Source organism: Diadema antillarum, unplaced genomic scaffold (genome assembly GCF_040938485.1).
Source record: "Diadema antillarum isolate AM-2024a unplaced genomic scaffold, OU_Dant_1.0 scf00000050, whole genome shotgun sequence".
In the NCBI taxonomy this organism is placed as follows: domain Eukaryota; kingdom Metazoa; phylum Echinodermata; class Echinoidea; order Diadematoida; family Diadematidae; genus Diadema; species Diadema antillarum.
This window is the reverse complement of record NW_027270939.1, coordinates 80,384-101,294: the sequence shown is the minus strand read 5'-3', so window position 1 is coordinate 101,294 and position 20,911 is coordinate 80,384. Positions and strand designations below refer to the sequence as shown.

At 37.7% G+C, this 20,911-nt stretch overlaps 1 protein-coding gene across 1 annotated transcript; it reads left to right on the top strand.

Moving 5' to 3' along the window:
* The first annotated feature begins 357 nt into the window (after nucleotides 1-357).
* LOC139715541 (endoplasmic reticulum-Golgi intermediate compartment protein 1-like) lies at nucleotides 358-20,569 on the top strand. Its single transcript, XM_071627106.1, has 10 exons — nucleotides 358-410; nucleotides 9,911-9,972; nucleotides 11,539-11,611; nucleotides 13,262-13,350; nucleotides 14,759-14,883; nucleotides 15,989-16,096; nucleotides 16,540-16,600; nucleotides 17,960-18,060; nucleotides 19,210-19,332; nucleotides 20,293-20,569. Exons 1-10 carry the CDS (start codon nucleotides 391-393, stop codon nucleotides 20,398-20,400), a joined length of 870 nt encoding a protein of 289 aa, XP_071483207.1. The 5' UTR covers nucleotides 358-390; the 3' UTR covers nucleotides 20,401-20,569.
* Nucleotides 20,570-20,911: the final 342 nt, after the last annotated feature.

The following is a 20,911-nucleotide window of genomic DNA, read 5'->3' as shown; positions in this document are numbered from 1 at the left end:
GACTTTGTTCGAATGGCAGGTACAACAAATGTACTACAATCAAACTTTCACAACTCGAGTTTGTATTAAAGTTTCATTTGCCAATCGATGCGGAACACATTTTGGCCAATCACCTGCTAACATGTGCGATAAGTGGGCGGGCCCACGATCATACGCGATCCCATGTGTGTCGATTGAGCTATCCGACGATCTCAACTTATCGCATCGGCAATCGTGCACGGTTTCCCGATCATCAACACAGAGAACATGCTCTTTGATCTCAACGCAACGCAGCACTAGGACAGCTAGCTCACCGATGCGCGTGTGCCATCATCACAGTGATCGGGTTATCTGCACAAAAGGCATCACTCAACTTCTTTTGAGTACTCTGATCTTGATATTAGTCTCAACATGGTATTCGATTTGAGGAGGTAGGAATGTTTCGTGAATTTTGTTGATGAACACACATTTGCCATGTTGACTGTTGTTTCTGGTCCTTTGTGTAACGGTTAGTTTGTATGTCTTTCTTTGGTCTGTGTCTGGGGCTGAGTGAGAACACGAAAAGTCCTCGGTCCCATACGTTTTCATGTATGTTGCAAAGCTTAGGAGCTGAACTGAGGGACGCTACCACTACCAGGCGTGTGATTAGAAACACATATGTTCGATAGGTTAAGGCTCAAAAGATTATCAAAAAGTATCCTTACTATAATAGATATCTAGCGCACACATAGATCTACCTGTCCTACGTACTGTTGAAGTATTTAGAGCCACCATAAAAATCTAGATCTAGTTATGTTTATCAATGCCAATTGGGTGTGAACTCGGCAACAGTAGGACAGAGTAGATCGTATCGGATCACCGGACGCTTTTTTTTTTTTTTTTTTTTTTTTTTGTGGCTTTGAATTCCGTACTCAGAGGATGAAATTTCGGCTAAAAATAACACTACTTATTCACAGACTCCTGGAAATTACAAATTCAGCCAACTTATGTCAATTGTTCGCTCCAGTTTTTAGAAAATATGCTTCAAACATACCAATCTAAAAAAAGTTGTCTTTTTGCGCGGTGCAAAATCACATTGTATATAGATAACTTGTTAATTACCGATTTTCGCAATGAAATAATCGACGTCTTTCGCACCTAGAGTCCTTGCACCAGAATCACAATTCATCCCACAAATCACCATAGGCCCTACACCAGCTCACCGAGCGGATGACAAAGAAAAAATCGCCAAATGAGGCTCAAATTTAGTATTTTACAGTAAAAATCAAAATGTCTGTCTTGAACATTTCGAACAGTTCACGCAATAAAACCTTGTGAGAAATCAACAACTTCTATTTAACGTGCTTTGTCTATGGGAGCTGCAGGCGCGGGTGACGAGTTGCGGCCCCTATAGCGCACAACTATTCTGCATCATTTGCGTTTAAGGACGATAGCTACCCGGTACAAATTTCCGATATCGATCAGTGAACTTTTGGTTCTAGACTCTATTGGATGGAAATTTCAGCATTACCCTGTATGAAGTGTATGTGAGTGGGATTTCATAGAATTTCAGTCATGAAATGTGATTCAAACATGCATAAATATTAACTATGACAAGGTGCGGGTCACTCAACAATTAATAAATTTGAGGTAAAATGTGAATTTCTTCGTGGTTTTACATTTTTATGTGGCATTTTTTTTTTTTTTTTGATTTTGGTCCACACAAAGTTCTGTGAGGCTGATCTACGAAGTCTCATGCGTTCAGAATGTCATTTGTTCGCAAAAATGTGCGTGTCTGGTACAGTGCACTCCCGTTATAACGAACACGGTTATAACGAAATTTCGTTATAACGAAGTAAATCTTCTGGTCCCAAAATTATCACCATTAAAGTCTATGGTAAAAAATTTGCTTATAACGAACACAGTTATAGCGAAATTTCCGTTACAACGAAGTCTTTTCCGAGCGCCACAGACAAAGAAAAACAAAAGAAATGTGCTCCGTTATAATGAAATGCGAATTGCTTTCGAAAATACCTAGAGGAACAAGCATTTATAGCGTCTCTGCATGGGTGAACGCTTCACATCACTGTGTGTTCGCTCTTTGTGTCACGCACAGTTTCTGAGGGGAACTTGCGTTTATTATTGTGATACAGTTATCCCATCACATTTCACATAGCTTTCCGGTGTATTGTGAGTATTCAGCAAACAGAATATGATATGTACGTAGTTTCCTTGTTTTCATTATATATTGTATTTGTTCGGTTATAACGAAATTTCGTTATAACGAAAGAAAACTGCCGGTCCCGAGCATTTCGTTATAACGGGAGTGCACTGTAATACCATGCCTGTATATACCGGTATGATGAGCATTTGTGCCTTTAAAGCCGTTGATGAACAGGATTTGATGCCACTGTCATTCTGAGCAATGTGAAGATTCATTTTGCATGCTAACATAATGTCGGCTGTATTTTGCTAATTTATTTGTCAAATTGAATGAATATATTCCCCTAATGATAAAGTAAGTACAATGTATTTCAAACAAAATATGGGAAAGAGTAAATATGAGCTGTATGTTGTGAAAGTGCTTGAAACTGTACTCTCACTGGAGAGCCTCTTATTATTTTTCCGATCTCTTCGGACGATTGAAACTAATATTAGTAATAAGTTATAATCTTCATGTATATTTTCTTTTTACTTTATGTATGCCTCTGCCACAAAGTGTCGCCAGAGGCCCTATGTTTTCGGATGGTCTGTCCGTCTGTCCATCCTTTCATTGTAATCAATTTTGTGGACAGCATAACTTAACCGGCTCTATCCAAATGAAGCTTGGCATATATGTATGTGGGTAATTCTGTGAAGTTGGGGCACAAAGTGTTACATTTTAGCATAACTCAATACTAATTATGCTATACATATATTCTTTATAGGCTTTACATTTGTATTGAGACCATACATTTTCCTGGAAAGTTTGTGCCATTCAGACTCAATTTTGATGAAGTTATTTACAAAAAATGTAACGGTGTCCTGTAGCATCGTGACGTGTCCATGTAGCATCGTGATAGTTAAAATATGGTCCTAAAAGACAAATTAATGCAATTAGCTTGACCAAAATTTGATATAATATGCATAATTACTAGATTAGTCAGATAGCTAAATATCTCAACTCTATTTTCCACAGTTTTACTTTTACAAGAAAATTGCACAATGTGTCACTATGCTACACGGTGTCCACCAAATGTAACAAAAAAGGACACCGCGTAGCATCGTGATACATTTTGTAATTTTCTTTTAAAATTAAAACTGTGTACAGGAAATTTGAGATATTCAGCTATCTGACTAATCTAGTAAATATGCATATTGCATCAAATTTTGGTCAAGCTAATTGCCATAATTTGTCTCTTAGGACCAAATGTTAAAATTTCACAATGCTACATGGACACGTCACGATGCTACAGGACACGGTTACATATTGTTTAATAACTTCATCAAAATTGAGTCTGAATGGCACAAAATTTCCAGGAAAATGTGTGGCCTCAATGCAAATGTAAAGCCTACAAACAATAAATGTATTATATAGCATAATTAATATGAGTTATGCTGAAATGTATTTTTCAAATATCACGATGCTACATGGACACTGCCCCAACTTCATGGACTTACCCACGTATGAATGGACAAAGTTTTGCCTATGATGTGTGCACAAGCTCAAGGTTAAAGGTCAAAGGTCACAATGTTAAATTCTTAAAATTTTACCTATTCCCCCATTTTGTTGCATTGCCCATTGGATTTTCTGAAAACTCTGTGTATACATATTACCAGATGGAGATTCTCCAGGGAAAGTTTTTGCCATCAGGTCAAAGGTCAAGTGAAAAAGCTAGAATTTCACTTTTTTTCTCTCCATATGTGACCCTGCATAACAAAACCAACAAAAAGTCGCCAGAAATTGATTTTAAGTTAAGGGCAGATTCTGAAAGAACTCATTCAAATGGACTTCCCTAACCTATCTAAATACTGGAAAGAAAGCATGCACTCTAGAAAAGTGTGAACTGAGAAGAGGCTCTGAAGTACAGGGTCTATTCAAGCACTTATTCATTACAAGCCATGCTAGCTGTGTGATGAGAGGGACAAAACACAGGATGTAAACAGCTGGAACAACAACAATGAAAGGATTATCAGAAATGCTGAAATTAAGCATGGTCTATTAACACATTCTGTCCATAATTTATGCCAACTTCCAAAGCAGTAGCAGTATCCTTTTAAAAGTTATTAGACTTGAAAGTGAAGAGTATGCAAAGGATTTCAAGGAATGAAAGGGGACCTCTAAGACATACAGTATGTAGCTTCATCATTCTACTCTCCACCCAAAAAGGGTTGTAGAAAAACTGCTCAAAACACACTTTCCCATTCATGTTATGATCCCAAACCTAAGAATAATGTAGAAGAAGGATAGCTCTTTCAGAAAATATGAAAAACTCAAGATTGACCAATTTCACCTTTATTGTGAGTCCTCGTGTAAAATCCCTCTGGGTGCAACCTATCTTTCATTTTGTGATGCACAGTCACATAATGTCAAAGAGAGCTCAAGGAATCTTCATTGAATTTAAATGTACATTGTACTGTCCATCAGTGATTCTCTTGGGTCATGGGGTAAAATGTCATGGGTCAAAGGTTTTGAAATGCCAACAGTCTATTCTTTAATGCAGAAATTACACTATTTTCTACACACCTTTGAAATTGCTTAATGCATAGGTTAATGTACTTAAATATTTATAAGCATTACAGTGCACACTACAAATTCTGTAGTTAGGGAGGGATTTTGGCCATGGGGTCAAAGATCAAGTGAAAATGTTAGAATGTATTATTTTCCATGTAAAAATTGCTCAAAGTACTGTCATGATGGATGTCGCCAGAAATTTAGTGATTGTTTGAAGAAAGTTGTGGGCTATGGGGTCAAAGGGCAAGGATTATGAAGTGAAAATGCTCATTGCCAATACTTGCTCTCTTCTCATTTAGCCGTCCAAATGAAATGTGGTTCAAGGAATGTAAGCACTCAACACATTTGTGGTTGTGCCAAAACTTTCAAACATGTCATTTATTTTTTTACCTCTCATGTGAAACTGTTGTCTCACATTGTCAAGTCGTAATACTGGTATAGACCTGTTCAGAGAACCTTGCAATATGACAGAGACATACCAGTTGCCATAGCGACAAATTTGTAGTTTCATTTATGTCTCAGATTTGTGTTAAGAAATGTAAAGTTAAGTAATTTTGATTTTTTTTTTTCAATCAATCTTTGCATAATTCTTATTCACTCGTCCCTGTGGCTGTACCAGTACATAACGTACTGCTCATCTTTTGTAAGAAGGGATGGCGAAAAGTAACTACCACTTAAAAGACATATCTTCCCTAGAGCATGGCTGGTCATTATGCAGTGACGCATGAATCAATTGTCTTCCCTGTAAATGGTGGGCAGCTCCTGTTTGGCACATAGGCTACACTTTATTTTTGAATGGCAGCATCAAACTTGGGATCAAAGAGAATAAGACTGTCGTAAGTTCATCTCCTGAACCTCCTTGTTCAGATCAATGGGAGGTCCGATTGAATCGGTCTACGTTCGCTGCCCACCAGGGTATGTTCAAACCCATGAATAGCGCCTGTCAGCCACGTGTCAGCAAATTTGTGCATTCTTGATTCTTCAGCTGTGTGCAAACTTATATTTGTACGTACATAAAGATCAGTTCCTTCATTCAAGCGTATGGCACGGTGTGCCTGGTTGATACTGTTTGCTGACTACCGTATTTCTAGTCGCTTGGGGCGAACCACGAGGGGTCGGCATCATTCGCCTGTTTTCTTGGGTAATCGTTTTCTTGTGTGGGTGGGTAGGGGATTCACTTCACTGGGTTAGCAGTTAGCACCCTGCTCTTTGGGATGAATGAATGAAGTGGGATCTTTTACGTTCGTTTGTTGTGGCTAACACACACTCTACTGGACCTGCATTTATTGTCCTATTCAATGGACAGAGTGTTTTGCCTCTCACTAGATGGGAAGGAATAACTCGGGAATAACATTGCTCAGTGAGACTTGGGAATCGAACCTGATACTTGCATATGAAGATAGACACGCTACCGACTGAGCCACAACCCCGCCCTTGCCTCCAAAGTAGCTGGATGACAAGTGCACGCCACAACGCCCAGCCACTTAGAGACAAAGCTATAAATGTACCGTACACAATTTGTTACAGAGATTCTCAAATATTTATACCCGAACCAGGCCCACCTTCCCACTCCATTATTCCCTATGCTGTAGGGTCTTTAAGCTGGATATTCTGTCAAAGGGCATAATAATTCTGTGTCCAAAGAATTCAGAAAATCTGTAAGGACAAAACTGACAAACAAGTATACCTATTGAGATGATGATATCAGCTCATGCCTAGTAAAACTAATCTAGGGACAAAACTAGACAAGAAACTTCATGAGAGGAGGGTATGTCATGGCTTGCCATACACCCAGTAACTACAGTGTAGAGATCAAAGTTAAACTGTGTAAGAGAAAGTCGGTCGAAACTATTTTTACTGTTTACAGTGCCAGTAAGAGCTTGAACCACTTTGTTATTGTGCTGAAGAACATACATCCACAGGATGTGATTGATAAGGACTTTTAGCATTATTTATAAGTCTTGTTGTTGATGCTCCTATTGCTTGTGTCGTAATGATGCTGGTGTTGATGATGATGATTAGGATTATTTGTATTGTTTGGATAGTTATTGCTATTACCGGTATTATTATTATTATTATTATACCCCTGCCAAACGAAGTTTGAAGGGGGTATATAGGAATCAGCGGACGGTCGGTCGGGCGGTCGGTCGGGCGGTCGGTCGGGCGGTTGGGCGGTCGGGCGGTCGGGCGGTCGGGCGGTCGGTCGGGCGGTCGGTCCGTTGCAAATCTTGCGTCGCGAACTACTTCCTCAGTTTTCAACCGATTCCCATAAAACTTGGCACAGATGTGTGCCTTGGGTTGTAGATGTGCAAGACGTATTTTTTGACAGTACCCAAAAGTACGTTGCCATGGTAACGGCATATTATGGGCAAAAATGGGTACAAATCTTGTGTCGCGAACTACTTCCTCAGTTTTCGACCGATTCCCATAAAACTTGGCACAGATGTGTGCCTTGGGTTGTAGATGTGCAAGACGTATTTTTTGACAGTACCCAAAAGTACGTTGCCATGGTAACGGCATATTATGGGCAAAAATGGGTACAAATCTTGCGTCGCGAACTCCTCCCGCAGTTTTTGATCAATTTTTATGAAATTAGGTACAGATGTTCATCTGAATATGTTAATGTGCAAGACACATATTTCCGCAGTGGCAAAAAGTGCGTTGCCATGGTAACGGCATGTTATTGGTAAAATATAGGGCAAAATGCTTCATGGCAAAACTGCTTCATCAGTGTTCTTCCAATTCTCATGGAATTCATATTGAATGTTTGTCTTAGGATATAGGTCAGCATGACACATTTCTTGACAGTGACAAAAAGTATGTTGCCATGGTAACAGCTCACATATTATGAGCCAAAATGATGGAAAATTTTGTGTTGCAAACTACTTCCTCAGTTTTTGCCCAATTTCCATGAAACTTGGTACAGACGTGTGCCTTTGGTTGTAGATGTGCAAGACGCATTTTTCGACAGTACCCGAAAGTACGTTGCCATGGTAACGGCATATTAATGGCAGAAGATCAAGGAAAGATCTTGCGGATTTAACTACTTCCTCAGTTTTTTGACCAAAGCTTATCAAATGTTGTTTTGACCACAGCTTATGAAATGTTGTTTGACGGGGGTATAACCAGTCGCTGTAGCGACATTTCTAGTTATTATTATTATTATTATTATTATTGTCATTATTATTATTATTATTATTATTATTATTATTATTATTATTATCATTATTATTATTATTATTATTATTATTATTATTATCATTATCATTATCATTATTATCATTATTATTATTATTATTATTATTATTATTATTATTATCATTATTATTATTATTAGTATTATTAGTACTATTAGTATTATTAGTATTATTAATATTACTATTATTATTATTATCATCATCGTCATCGTCGTCATCATCGTCATCAATATCATCATCAAGGTACATGTATAGTAACTATCAGGGAATTGATTCGCAATCAATCTGAGTTTTACGTTGTGCAGACATTGGGTTGACTGCCAAGTGTACAAGCCTGTTATGACAGTGTAGTGTGACTACCAATTTGAGAGGAAGAGGCTTTGAAATCAATTACATGTTCTCACACGTTCCCTGCAAACCAAGCCAGATGCTCTTTTGGCCAGACAATTTATGTAAACAGCTGCTCTATGTATGAGCTCTCGTGAGCAAAAGGGTAGAGTTAACGTTTTTGTGGACATGATATTAATTTCAATCTGTGCATTATGTAGGGAGGATACCATTACTACTGTACTGACATAGATAGCTGTGCTGTTGATATAAGTGAACACTGTTTTCTTTTATCCAAAAAAGGATATGAACATGATATGCTTAGCATTACAACAGTTACATTGGATGGTACATTGAGTATGATACGTGCCTGACTATGGATTTTCTTTTTACAAGTTTCCCCCTGAGATTAATAAACAATGAAGTTAGTCATTCTAATGCAACCAACTGGCTATCGATCATGCATATGTTATGAGTACACCGTTTGGTTGCTGTGGGTTTTGTTAAGCTCATCAAATGAAATGGAAATTTGTTCCGTATCAATGGGGGTGAGATAGAAACAGTTAACCATGCCTTATACTGCACACTGCAGTCATTTTTGCCAAAGAATTTCCATTATTCATTGATTTTGCTGAAAGTGAAATGACAAACCAACAGCCACTTGTATCATAATAGAGATGGATGAACCTGCACAAACAGACATTTTATGGAGTGATTATGATAATTATGTAGAATAGAAACATCTGATTTATTTTGCTGGTTTGTTTGAGGTGTGCAATGTCTGAAATTAGAGGCAAAAATGTGTGTGAAATAAGTGTGAAAATGTGTGGGACGTGGCATTTGTAATCTGGTTTCTGTATCACTTGTAGATGCAAGACCTACAGCTGTTGCATGAGTCTTTTCCTTCTCATTCAGCACATTCAGACTTTACATTTGGTAGTTCCAATGCATTATCACAACATTTTCACTGGGTGTTGATTAAAATGCCGCCTCATAGTCATTTATTTGATTCAGGAAAGGGCAAAAGGCCTCATGTTTGTTCAGATCTCGATGGCTGGGAAGGAAAAATTGCTGTTTAAACACTGTGAAGACCGCTCAAGTATCTAGACTGGATTATTGCTCTGGTGTTTGATGTGTTTGCACAGTATGTCAGAGATTAGAAAGTTTTACTGGCTTTTGTCATGAAATTCCGATATTGACTGGAGCTTGGCTGTTTACTCTGTGAACAGACCAACCAATATCTGCCCTTTACTCATGTTTTGTTTGTTTTCGTGTTGTGACGGAGGGGGTTGGGGAAGGGGAGGGAAGAATGCCTAGAACAATGCATATACACAGATGTAATGTTGAATCTGCTAGTTCTTACCTTGAACAACTTTATATTAAAATTTTGTTGATTGTACATGTTCAAGTTGGCTTTGATAAATTAATTACAATTAGACAAACCTAATATTTATATCATTTTCTGCCTATAATGCAAATGAATTAAGTTTCCAAGTGATAGAGAGGATGAGTTGTGATATTGAACCTTGCTGTACATTTTCTCTTTTATCATGCAAATGAGTAAAATTTTCAAACTTGAGTGGTTGACTTAATGACATCAGGCTGCTAGGATATAAATTCATGACTTATTCTGGTACTGCCACTCAAGCCCAGTGCTATCAAGAGAAGTTCATTTCCATTTTGATACAATATAATTTGTACATTTCTTTTGCAGACTGGATGTATATCGCAAGATCCCCAAGGATCTCACACAGCCGACCTATGCAGGAGCGCTTGGTAAGATTTATGATGTATTTAGGAAGGTAATGAATCTTTTAAATACTATGTTAAAAGAAGTGTCAGTTTTGCTACACATGTTGTGAAGTTTTGACTGGATCAGTAAATTCTCAGAGTTAGAACTGTATGACAAGAAGATATTGAAGGTAGCAGTGTCATACTGGGATCTTTTACATTAATGGTACTAGGCATGCAAGTTAAGATTGTTTAGTGGGTATTGACAGAAAGAAAACCCCATAAGACTTGATATGGCTGTATAGACTAGGGAATAGCTTACAGGCTGTAGTACAAGAACAATTCCAAGATCAATTCCAAGAATGATTCCATACCGTTGAGTGCAACAACTATTGAGGGAATGAAAATATATTTGGAAGATCACATGATTTGTATTCTTTTATATCATTCAGAAATCCTACACATGGCCTTACAGAGGCCCTTTTCATGTGAATAATACATAAGCCCTTGTTAGATGTGAAAACAAGCAATCAAAATTTTCATGGATCTAACATTTTTCTTAGATATTGAAGGGTATCCCTTTCTTTCTAGTAGGGAACCAATAGGTGGTGTTTTTTTATTCAGTAAGTCAATTACTGTAAAAGTGAACATCTTTATATCTGAGTATTTTTTTTGTGCTCTGCTGGGTAAGACGAGTTTCACATGTTTTTTAACTCTGCAGAATCAAGACATTAATCACTAGAGCATACGGTATATCTCTCACAAATATTATGTGTGCTTTTATTTTTGTGATAGTTTCTGGTTGTGCAAAATGTGCAAAAATTTCCACACTGCAGAAATTTCTCTTTTACAGTACATGCACTGACATTTTCTATCCAATGAACAAAAATACTTGGCAAGTGAAACTGCATACTGGCTGCGTATGAAGTAGCTGATCACATTAAACATGCAATGTAATTGCAAACATAAACATAATGGAATTGTTCAGGCATCATATGATAGTACTTTATAATTCTGGAAAATGGTCAAACGTAAGCAGTCTCAATCACTAAATCTGAATAAAGAATAAAGATTACTCAAACATAGTCATGAAATTGGATGACATTATGATAGACCCTGCAAGGGACATTTGAAATTGGCAGTATTTAGCAGTGTTATTCACATTACACTATAGTCAACAAATTGATCAAAGAGTGTTATTGTCCATACTAGTGAGTACTTAAAGTTGTCAAAATCTATGATGATGAATTGTTCAAAAGTGGTCTTTTGGAATGAGTGTAATATGAATTCAGCATGTCAAATTAGCAGCAACTACTGCTTTCTTTAAATAGTGAGTGACAAATACATTCCTAGATAAGAGAAATCCTCCCCAATTTGGGACTTCCAGTTGAAAGTCAACTAACAAAAATATATCTCCTTGATTTCTATTTGTAAATTGTAGCCTTCGTGATTTTAATTTGTGAATGTTGGTAAGCCAGTATGGCTTTCAATATTTTATACACTGAGAAGCTTTAGGACCATAATGACTCAACCATCAATACTGGTCTGCCTCAGTACTAAAACAATTTGGTTACTATCAACAATACTGTTGTCTCACCATTTTTTTTCCAGTTTCAATACTGAGTGGCCTTTTCATCACATTCCTGTTGCTGTCAGAATTCACCTCCTTCATAAGACCAGATGTGTAAGTATTGTTGTTTCTCCATCTGCTAATGGTATGAAGTAGAGTGAAAACATTTAGCTCTGAGATAAGAAGACCTATGCCTCTTGTTGAATGTATTATGACCTCAGTAAACAAGTTTTAAGTTTGTGACAAAAAGAAAGAAGAAAAATCTTGAAATCAAGCAATTGTTGCTGAGCGGCTCCAACCATATATTAATTCTCGTCGTGTTACTGTAAAACGAGGAATGTTCACGTGCATTTTAATTTCACGAATTTCGCGAGAGCCAAGATAGTTATGCGAAATTAAAATGCACGCGAAAGTTCTTGTCTGCACTATATGCATTGAATGTTAGAGGCAACTTGCGAAAAATTAATGCTGCAAAAATATTGTGTATTACAGTATAGTCCTCTGTCTTTTTATCTTTACACCACATAATTAGTTTTTCTTACTCTCTTTCTCTCTTCATTCTCTCTTACTGCATGACAGCAACTTAGTGTAGGGATTTGACCATGGTGCTCGTTTCGGGTTAGTTAGGTTTCCATGTCGTAGTTTGTTTCGTAATTCCACTTTTTATGTATAGCAGTATATCTACCAATACCATGTGATTTGTTGTATTACGTGCACGTGTGTGTGTGTGTGTGGGGGGGGGGGGGGGGGTTGGATGCACCCTTCAAGCATTGCTTCTTAGCATCCCTCCCTATTTCCAGCATTTCTGTATACTTTCAATATTCTGCAAACTTGTACATTTTATTTTATTATACATTGTGATGTAATTTATGCATTCAATTTCTGTAAAATATTTATATGTTTCTGCATGAAATGAAAAAAATGAATGAATGAATTATATCTAGTATGTCAATGTACTTGTGGTTTTGATGTTATCTTCTCCTTTCCATGTTATTCCTCTTGATCAACCTTATAACTGCTGATATTCCTCATAACTGCTGATATTCCTACTTTTCCTACTGTTACTTTGCAAAATATTACTACCACTATTACTACTAAATAAATGCTATTTCTACTGCAACTGTTTTTTCACTTTCATCATAATTTTCTTCACCCTCTCTTCAGCTCCTTTGTTGTGGCAGTAGTGACAGTAATGTAAATAACAGTGAGGTAGCAACTCTGGCAGTATATCTGTCCTGGTATTCACATTGGTCCCCACGACACGGGGACAGCCACAAGAGATCTTATCTGTTTTTTACGACTGACCGTCCACACTGCTATCTTATCTGTCCCCGAGCTGTGGTGGCATTTGGGGCTTGGAGCAAGCTCTACCACTTAAAACCAGGCATCGCGCATGCGCACAATTGATGACCACAGCTGGACGCTATAAATTGCGCCCCAAGGTCACTATCAATCGCGCCGAAAGGTCACTCTCCCCTCCAAATCTTGTCCCAGTACCCACTTGCTTCGAGGGGACGAGGGGACAAGTCCCAGCGAGCGTTCACATTGTGGTTTTTGAGGAGAAAGTCCCGCTGCGTGGGACTTCCCCGCATCGCGGGGACTAATGTGAACGCAGGGTAAAGTTGTTACTGACTCAATTGAACTTTGATGTGGTTGTTACTCCCCCCCCCCCCCCCCCCAAACAACCAATAGCATGTACTATCATCCTTTCTGAGTATTGACCACAGCCAACAAATTGATTTTATCACATGGTATGTACAACAGGGTCAGTGAGCTATATGTGGACAACCCAGGCGAAGTGGAGCGACTCTCCGTACGGGTCAACCTCACACTGCCCAGGCTCGGTTGTCATGGTAAGTTTGGTGATAGATGGCCTCTGTAGCCCACCTACCTACTCTTTGTATTCAATTTGTATAGCCCATACCGTAGTTGCATGTCTGCATTGTGGTGTGGTCTCCAATTTACGCACCATTCTGTCAAAACACTGGCACACATATTGTCAACTGATGTGATAATTATGTGGTCACATTTTAGATCACAGGAAGCGAAGCATCTTGTTGAAACTTGTTTTTGCCATTGATGCAAGACCCAACCTGACAGTCTCTGGTTTATGGAGCTCATAGCAGTGGCTGAAGGCTCTATCCACTATTGTATGAGTGGAAATTTTCTAACAATTAATTGCAATTTCATCTACTCTGGGCCAGTTTAAGTGAACTTGTCCACAATTTTTTCAAGCAAAATTATTTCTTAACATGTTTCACTATCTCAAAAGAAGTATTCGTGTGTTATTTTTGTGCTAGTTCAGTAACATAAAAAATTTGCACAAATGTCAACACCCTGAAATATTCAACATTTATAATTTATTAGAAAGGGGGATTGGTACTGCACCTATATTTTGTAGCTGAATGTATGCACTCATTCTTTTAGGACTGAGAATGAAAATAAAAACATAAAATTCAACCAATATAGAGTGAGAAAGAGATGCAGGGTAGAAGGAAATGTGGCATTATGGTCAAATAATGAAAGTGATTACAAATGTTGTTAGTCAGAGTTGTTAACAGACTAGCTTGCTGTCCATGAAGTCCCATGGTGAATCCTTTGGAACAAGGCTACAGTGTTTTACTCTCACTCTGCAACACTATATAAATGTTCCCAGTTCAACTGATTTACAGTATGGCAAATGGAGAGGCACCTAACGATGGTTTTCCACACTTAGATATTCTAAATGTGCCGTGCATTTTGCATTGCCAGCTTGAATATCAGTGGCATAGGAAAACACTTATGGAATATTAAAGAGCATACAAATTCTAGAGGGAATTCAAAGTTTATTTGATGAAAATCAGTTTTGAAATGGCTGAGATACAACTGTATCAAAAAACAAAGTAAAACATAGCAGTTTTAATGAAAGGTGGGTCCCACCTCTTATTAGGGCCTCTTTATTTTTTGATATCTCGGCTGTTTCAAAACCAATTTCATCAAATAAACTTTGAATTCCCCCTAGAATGTTGTGCTCTTTGATACTTCATAAGAGGCTTCTCATCATCTCACAAAAATTGGAAACATGCAGCCCATCTCAACCAAAACTATACCATCCCTTTGAGCTCTACTCTGATATCTTAATAGTATTTGTCCTTTTTTTTTCTTTTTTCATTTTTTCTTAAAGATATTCATGTTGTTCATATCCCAAAACTCACTCTGGCTTTGATTTGTTGTTATGATCTACATCTTCTTTTCTCTTTGCATTATGAATGATGTCTCCAGTTGTTGGGTTAGATATACAAGATGATATGGGGAGGCATGAAGTGGGTTACGTGGACAACACCAACAAAGAACCAGTCAATGACAAGAAAGGTTGTCGATTCTACAGTGAATTCACTATCAATAAAGTGAGTACTGATTGTTTGTTTTGTCTATTTGTTTTGGTGGGGATTTAGTGGAAGTGTTGAAGTTAGAAATGAATTTACAGCTTGCTCCTCCACACCCCTCTCCCCCCTTCTTCATGTCTCTCAAGATGCTCTTTTTAATAGCATGAGAATGCTTTTGTATGTATTTCCTTGAAAAGCGGAGGCAGCAGTATATCGGTTTAGCCTAAATCCTATCCTTGTGTCCATCAGCGAATACTCAGCTATGTCCATCATTGGCAGTGTGTCACCAAAATTGCACCACAAATGCACTTTATGACTGCAGAGAGCACAGGCTAGATTGGAGTAGGGGAAAAATTCATTCATGATTTAAGGGTCAAAGGTGAATTAAACATCCTTGGGTGATGTATGTGCCCCCTCCCAACTGTTGTGTTCAAATGCATAGATTAACAACTGATTTCAACTCCACTATGATTTGCAATGCACCAAGCAGAGTTTTCTTTGATGAGTGTGGTCCTTAACCGGTTGAGGATGAGTCCTGAGTATGCTCGGTCAAGGGTCTATGGGAAATGTGTGTTATATCAAAATCAGTCCGTTCTCAACGGGTTAAAAGGATCTGCTCGTTGATTTTGATATGTGCCACCATCTTATCATCTATCACTTTAGAACCTCTTAAACAGTGATTTATCGTGGCTGAAACCAAAAGGTCAGTGAATTCTCCATCAAAAGTGGCATATAAGACACTTAACTGGACTTGATCAGCATCACACCATTACAGTGTCTGTTTCTGTTGGTTTCGTATTCAATTCACTTCTTTATATCATTCAAAAAGTTGAATGAAACCAAATGATAAAAGAAATTTGCTGTAATGTTACGATGTCAAATGCACCTAATGTGTAGTGTTTGTTGTTGTTGTCTTTTGTTTTGTCTTTGTACACTTTACAAGTGTATGAATTTTCCTTGTGTATCTTTTACTATCATTTTATGTTCTGATGTATAGGTCATAGATATGTAGTTACTTTTTTTGTGCAGTTTCTATAATGATCTGTGTGAAGAATAGAAAAAAAAAATGCCTGTAAGTTGATTTGTACATTTCTTGTTTGTTTCTTTTTTGTCTTCTGTGGAATAGGTGCCTGGAAATTTTCATGTATCAACACATGCAGTGGGAATGAATCAACCAACACAGCCTGATTTTACACATGTAATCCATGAAGTATCTTTTGGAGATGACTTAAAGGTAAATTAATCAATTTCAGTGTTTTCATCAATCTAAAAAAAAAAATCATCCTTAACGTGTTGAAGACAAGTCCTGAGTATACTTGGGCAAGTGTCTATGGGAAATGCGTGTTGTAGCAAAATCAGCCCTTCCTCAATGAGTAAATGGTTTCAGTAGGTGATAGTTAAGGTGATCATTGAATGTTTTCAGCAAACGTGTAGTAGTCTTTCATAGCATCAGCCAGATAAATTCCTTCAAATGAAGAGTGAAATTTTCCTAATTTTGTTGTTTCTGGTCAGTTTATTTATTTCTTCTACCCAAGACTTCTTACATATTTTAATCTACATTGTAATGCTTTTAGTCTACAAAAAGATAACATTTATTCTCTGCATCTACTATCATTCATTGCTTTTGAAGTAATGTGTTGGTACCGTGTTTCACTCTTTTTGCTCCCACCTTTGCAGAATAAAAGTTTGGGTGCCGCTTTTAATCCACTAGCAGGAAGAGACAGGACCACAAGTAAACGTAAGTCACACACATATTACCAGCTTCCAGATGTATTTACATATCTGGGTCTAAAGACCCTGAATTTGAGAAGGAACCAGATCTGTTTCAGTCAATTTAAAGTGTCCTTGATAGACATCATGAGATTATGATATTTGTGAAAATAAGCCACCAAAACCAAAAAGAAAAAGAGACATTTAGTTGATGTAGCATTTTCTTGTGGCAGGCTTTATATGCACATTTATGCACCAATTTAGTTTTTCAAGTTTGAAGTCAGGATGCAAAGTTTTCATTTTTATCATTCATTTTGCAATGCGCAAGTTACTTGGTTACATTTTCTCTGTTACTGCAAAGAGATGTGACCAATTACAATTATAAAAGCAGAATTTTCATCCATTATAGATTAAAGGAGCCCTTTTTGCCTTAGTGTGTGCTGTCAGATGACACTACAGTAGTTTAATCAAACTTTTTTTGCTGGGTGAGGTTATATTTCATGAGATTCACCTTCAAATGTATTTCTTGGTGACAAAGACACCCTGAGATCCAATGCATGCAGTGGATGATGATCCCTGTATTAGCTACATGCTGCACAGGCAGACATTGAGAACTGTACCGTATGTCCCCCCAAAAAAATTTCAACGGAACCCTCCGCAATGATATCTTTAAAAGTTGTGAATCAATCCAAATGCAAATTCAGGGTATTAAACTATAACTCATTGCCCACATCTTACAGAAAACCCCATTCGATTTGCTTCAGTGGTCAAAGAGAAATGAGGAATTTTGTAAAGGATGTCAAGAATCTCTTCCCTCCAAGTTCTCTCTATTGTATTCACACACAAAAGCATCGAAGTGCTAAACTTGGAAGAATCAGACTCATGACATGCTTTACAACATTCCACATTTCTCTGTGACCGCTTAACCAAATTGAATGGGGTTTTCTGCAAAATAGAGCTAAGATGTTATATTTTAAGACCCTGAAGTAGCATTTAGACAGTTTAATCATATTGGGTGTTATCAATGCGAAAATTTTATTGTAATTTTTTTTTTTGGACATACTGTACTGCAAACCCATCTAACAGTATCTGTTGAGCATTTATGTAATAAGAAAAGTATAGGATTGTGCCGTATCTCTCTCCCTCTTTTTCATCCTCTCTTTCTCCATTCAAAAGCTGTTAAAGATTTAAATTGGGGATATTACTTTGAAATTAATCTGAATAACGGCTATATAGGGTAGTTTTTGAAGTGCATCTTTATTTTACAGACTTCTTCTCTCTCTCACACCCACACACATACACATTGTGGAGCAAAGAAAGTAATGATATGGATGTTGCACATTGATTTACTGTTTATTTGTTTCCATGTGTGTTCATTTTTCCGCAGCCGAAGCTTCTCACGATTATTACATGAAGATTGTCCCAACAGTGTATGAAGATCTGTGGGGAGCCAAAAATGTCTCATACCAGTACACATATGCGTATAAAGTGAGTATTTCCATCAGTAACCCCATATAGTGCAGGGGCTATGAAACATTTTCAAGTGGAGTCGGGGGGGGGGGGGATTGCTCGTGGTGTTGTCAAGGGGCAATACTCCCTTTGAGATTGTTATAGAGCTAAAATTTCCAACCAACTTTGTAGATTTTAAACACTTTCAAGTACAGTTCGACCTCGATTATCCGGCCTCCTTTTATCCGGAAATCTCTATTATCCGCACGCGTTTACGCAGTGACTGACTTTTTTTTTTTTCATCCAAAACTTGAGAAAAATTTTCTCAAGATTGCTTGTGGTGTTGTCAAGGGGCAATACTCCCTTTGAGATTGTTATAGAGCTAAAATTTCCAACCAACTTTGTAGATTTTAAACACTTTCAAGTACAGTTCGACCTCGATTATCCGGCCTCCTTTTATCCAGAAATCTCTATTATCCGCACGCGTTTACGCAGTGACTGACTTTTTTTTTCATCCAAAGATTGAGAAAAAACAGTGACTTTAAACTCAATTAGAATTTCTACAAAACTCCCATGATTTACCTGCAATATTCCCGACAGAACTAACATAAATTCATACCACATTATCATCGTAAAAGTAAGCAGTCATGATCTATCGGGACTACAACTTTGCGCAGGCTAGCATACATTACACCATCGTTTCGGGGTACGCTACCTGCCTAGCTGCCAGTGCACTGGGATGGCAGCTTGGACGGCAGCTATATACATTAACATTGTGTCTCCCATATCTGGCCAATTCGCTTATCCGGATGAGCACCAGTTCCGACATGGCCGGATAATCGAGGTCGAACTGTAATGCTCGAATGAGAAAAAGAAAATAGCATGACAGTGTTATTGAGAGAATTATCATGCCACAGTTGAGAGTATGTTTATCACTTGTGAGAGTATGTTTATCATGTGTGCATGAATATGAATTATTTATCAGCATAAAGGTAAAAGAGACAAAAGGAGATATTGTGCTAGCTCCCTCAGGACACTTGCAGAATGTAGATATTTTAAAACCTTCTAATGTGTCATTGACTTTGTGAAATCTAAAGACTAAGGAGAAATACCTCACGGAGGGACAGTAATCCTTCCGAACCCTGCTGCCTTCTAGAGATGAATTTTAGCGCCCTCTTTCCTTGGCAGGAGTACACCTCATATGGCCATGGCCGACGAGTCCTCCCGGCTATTTGGTTCCGATATGACATCACTCCCATCACCGTCAAGTACCACGAGAAGAGAGCTCCTTTCTACACGTTTATTACAACTGTGAGTAAAAAAAAAGAAATGAACATGTCCTTCTGTCTTTTGCTCTTTTTGGCAAAAGACCAAGTGACTAAGGATGTCACTGTTTTTATCGTTGTCATGAAACCCCTGATTAAGTTGTGGCATTGATAAATCTACTCCAAGAGAAAGCTGGCTGCATGATAGTGGTTGGAATTGTTGGTTATTTAAATCTCATGCATAGTTTTGATCACTTGAACAATTTAAAAGAGAAATATAACAGTTTAAGCAAATCCACAAAAATGGAGATAAATTTAAATATATGCCAGAACCCCTGTGTACACTGCAGAATACTTGGAGGTATGTAGATATGTGGGACTAGTGTGATTACTTGTGTTCATGGAAAATTGAATCGTCAAAATGTTAGCCCTCAAGCAATTTTCATATCCAAATCTTATTTGCATATATAGAAAACCTGTTACACATCCTTTTCCATTTTATGTTTGTTTGCTTGCTTGTGTGTGTGTGTATGCATGTGTGTGTACTTGTGAGCTTCTCGTGATAGAGATGGCTTTATTGCAAGATGATGTCTGTACGTGTCTAGTCCTGTACAAGCAATTCTTTGCCTCAGTTCTGAATCTCATGGCTAGACAAAATCAAATGAGTATACTGCCCTCTATTGTCCACACATGATAACATGTTTTTATGTACTACATTCTCTGATCATTCATTAAGCCCAATATTAGCATGATGTTCAGCCATCCTAAGCTTACTACATGTATTAAAATTCTCCCGCTAAATGATCAGGGCTGCTTGTCACAAAATTTGTTCTGAAGGAAGTCAGGGAATAAGTGTGCTTATGTTTATAAGTGGTCACAGATTACACAGCTCACACCATCAATATACCAACCGAGTTTCATTTGATAAATCCAGTGAAGTTTCTCTAAGATCAATGAATTATTCTGTTTGTGTGTATGTTTGTTTTCTTTTTCTTTTTCTTTGCAGATATGTGCCATCGTAGGAGGAACATTTACAGTAGCAGGCATTATTGATTCATTCATATTCACGGCGGCTGAAGTGTTCAAGAAGGCAGAGCTGGGCAAGCTGAGTTAATGGCCCCTGTAAACCAATCTGTGTGTAATTCCACCTCTGCCTTGGTTGTCTGCATCATAAATCGTAGTCATCATCATCATCATCATCATCACCCAGTTTCATTGTCACCATCTTTTTTCCCTTGTTGAGTTTATACGTCTTCACTTGTCCGTTATGCTGCTAGCAGCCACCTAGGTTATGATTCTTTTCCTCTCTTTCATTTCTTTTTTTTTTTTTGTGGGGGGGGGGAAGGGGAGGGGGATATATATTGGGTATTTTTGGTATGACACAGTCTGTGTACAATGCTTTGTTTATGTCCTTGTTTACAGTTTTATTGCATGGTCAGCATTTTAGAACCATCCAAAGTAGTCAAATAAATAATTTTTGCCGAGAGGTTGGGCCATACTTTCAAAATTCCATTATGGTTGCAGATGAGCAAAAATGCCCACAAATATAGAGATTAACTGCCAGCTTTAGTCACAAAATTAATTTTCTGCAGTTTCAAGGCAGCTGTTATGTCATAGGGAAGTGA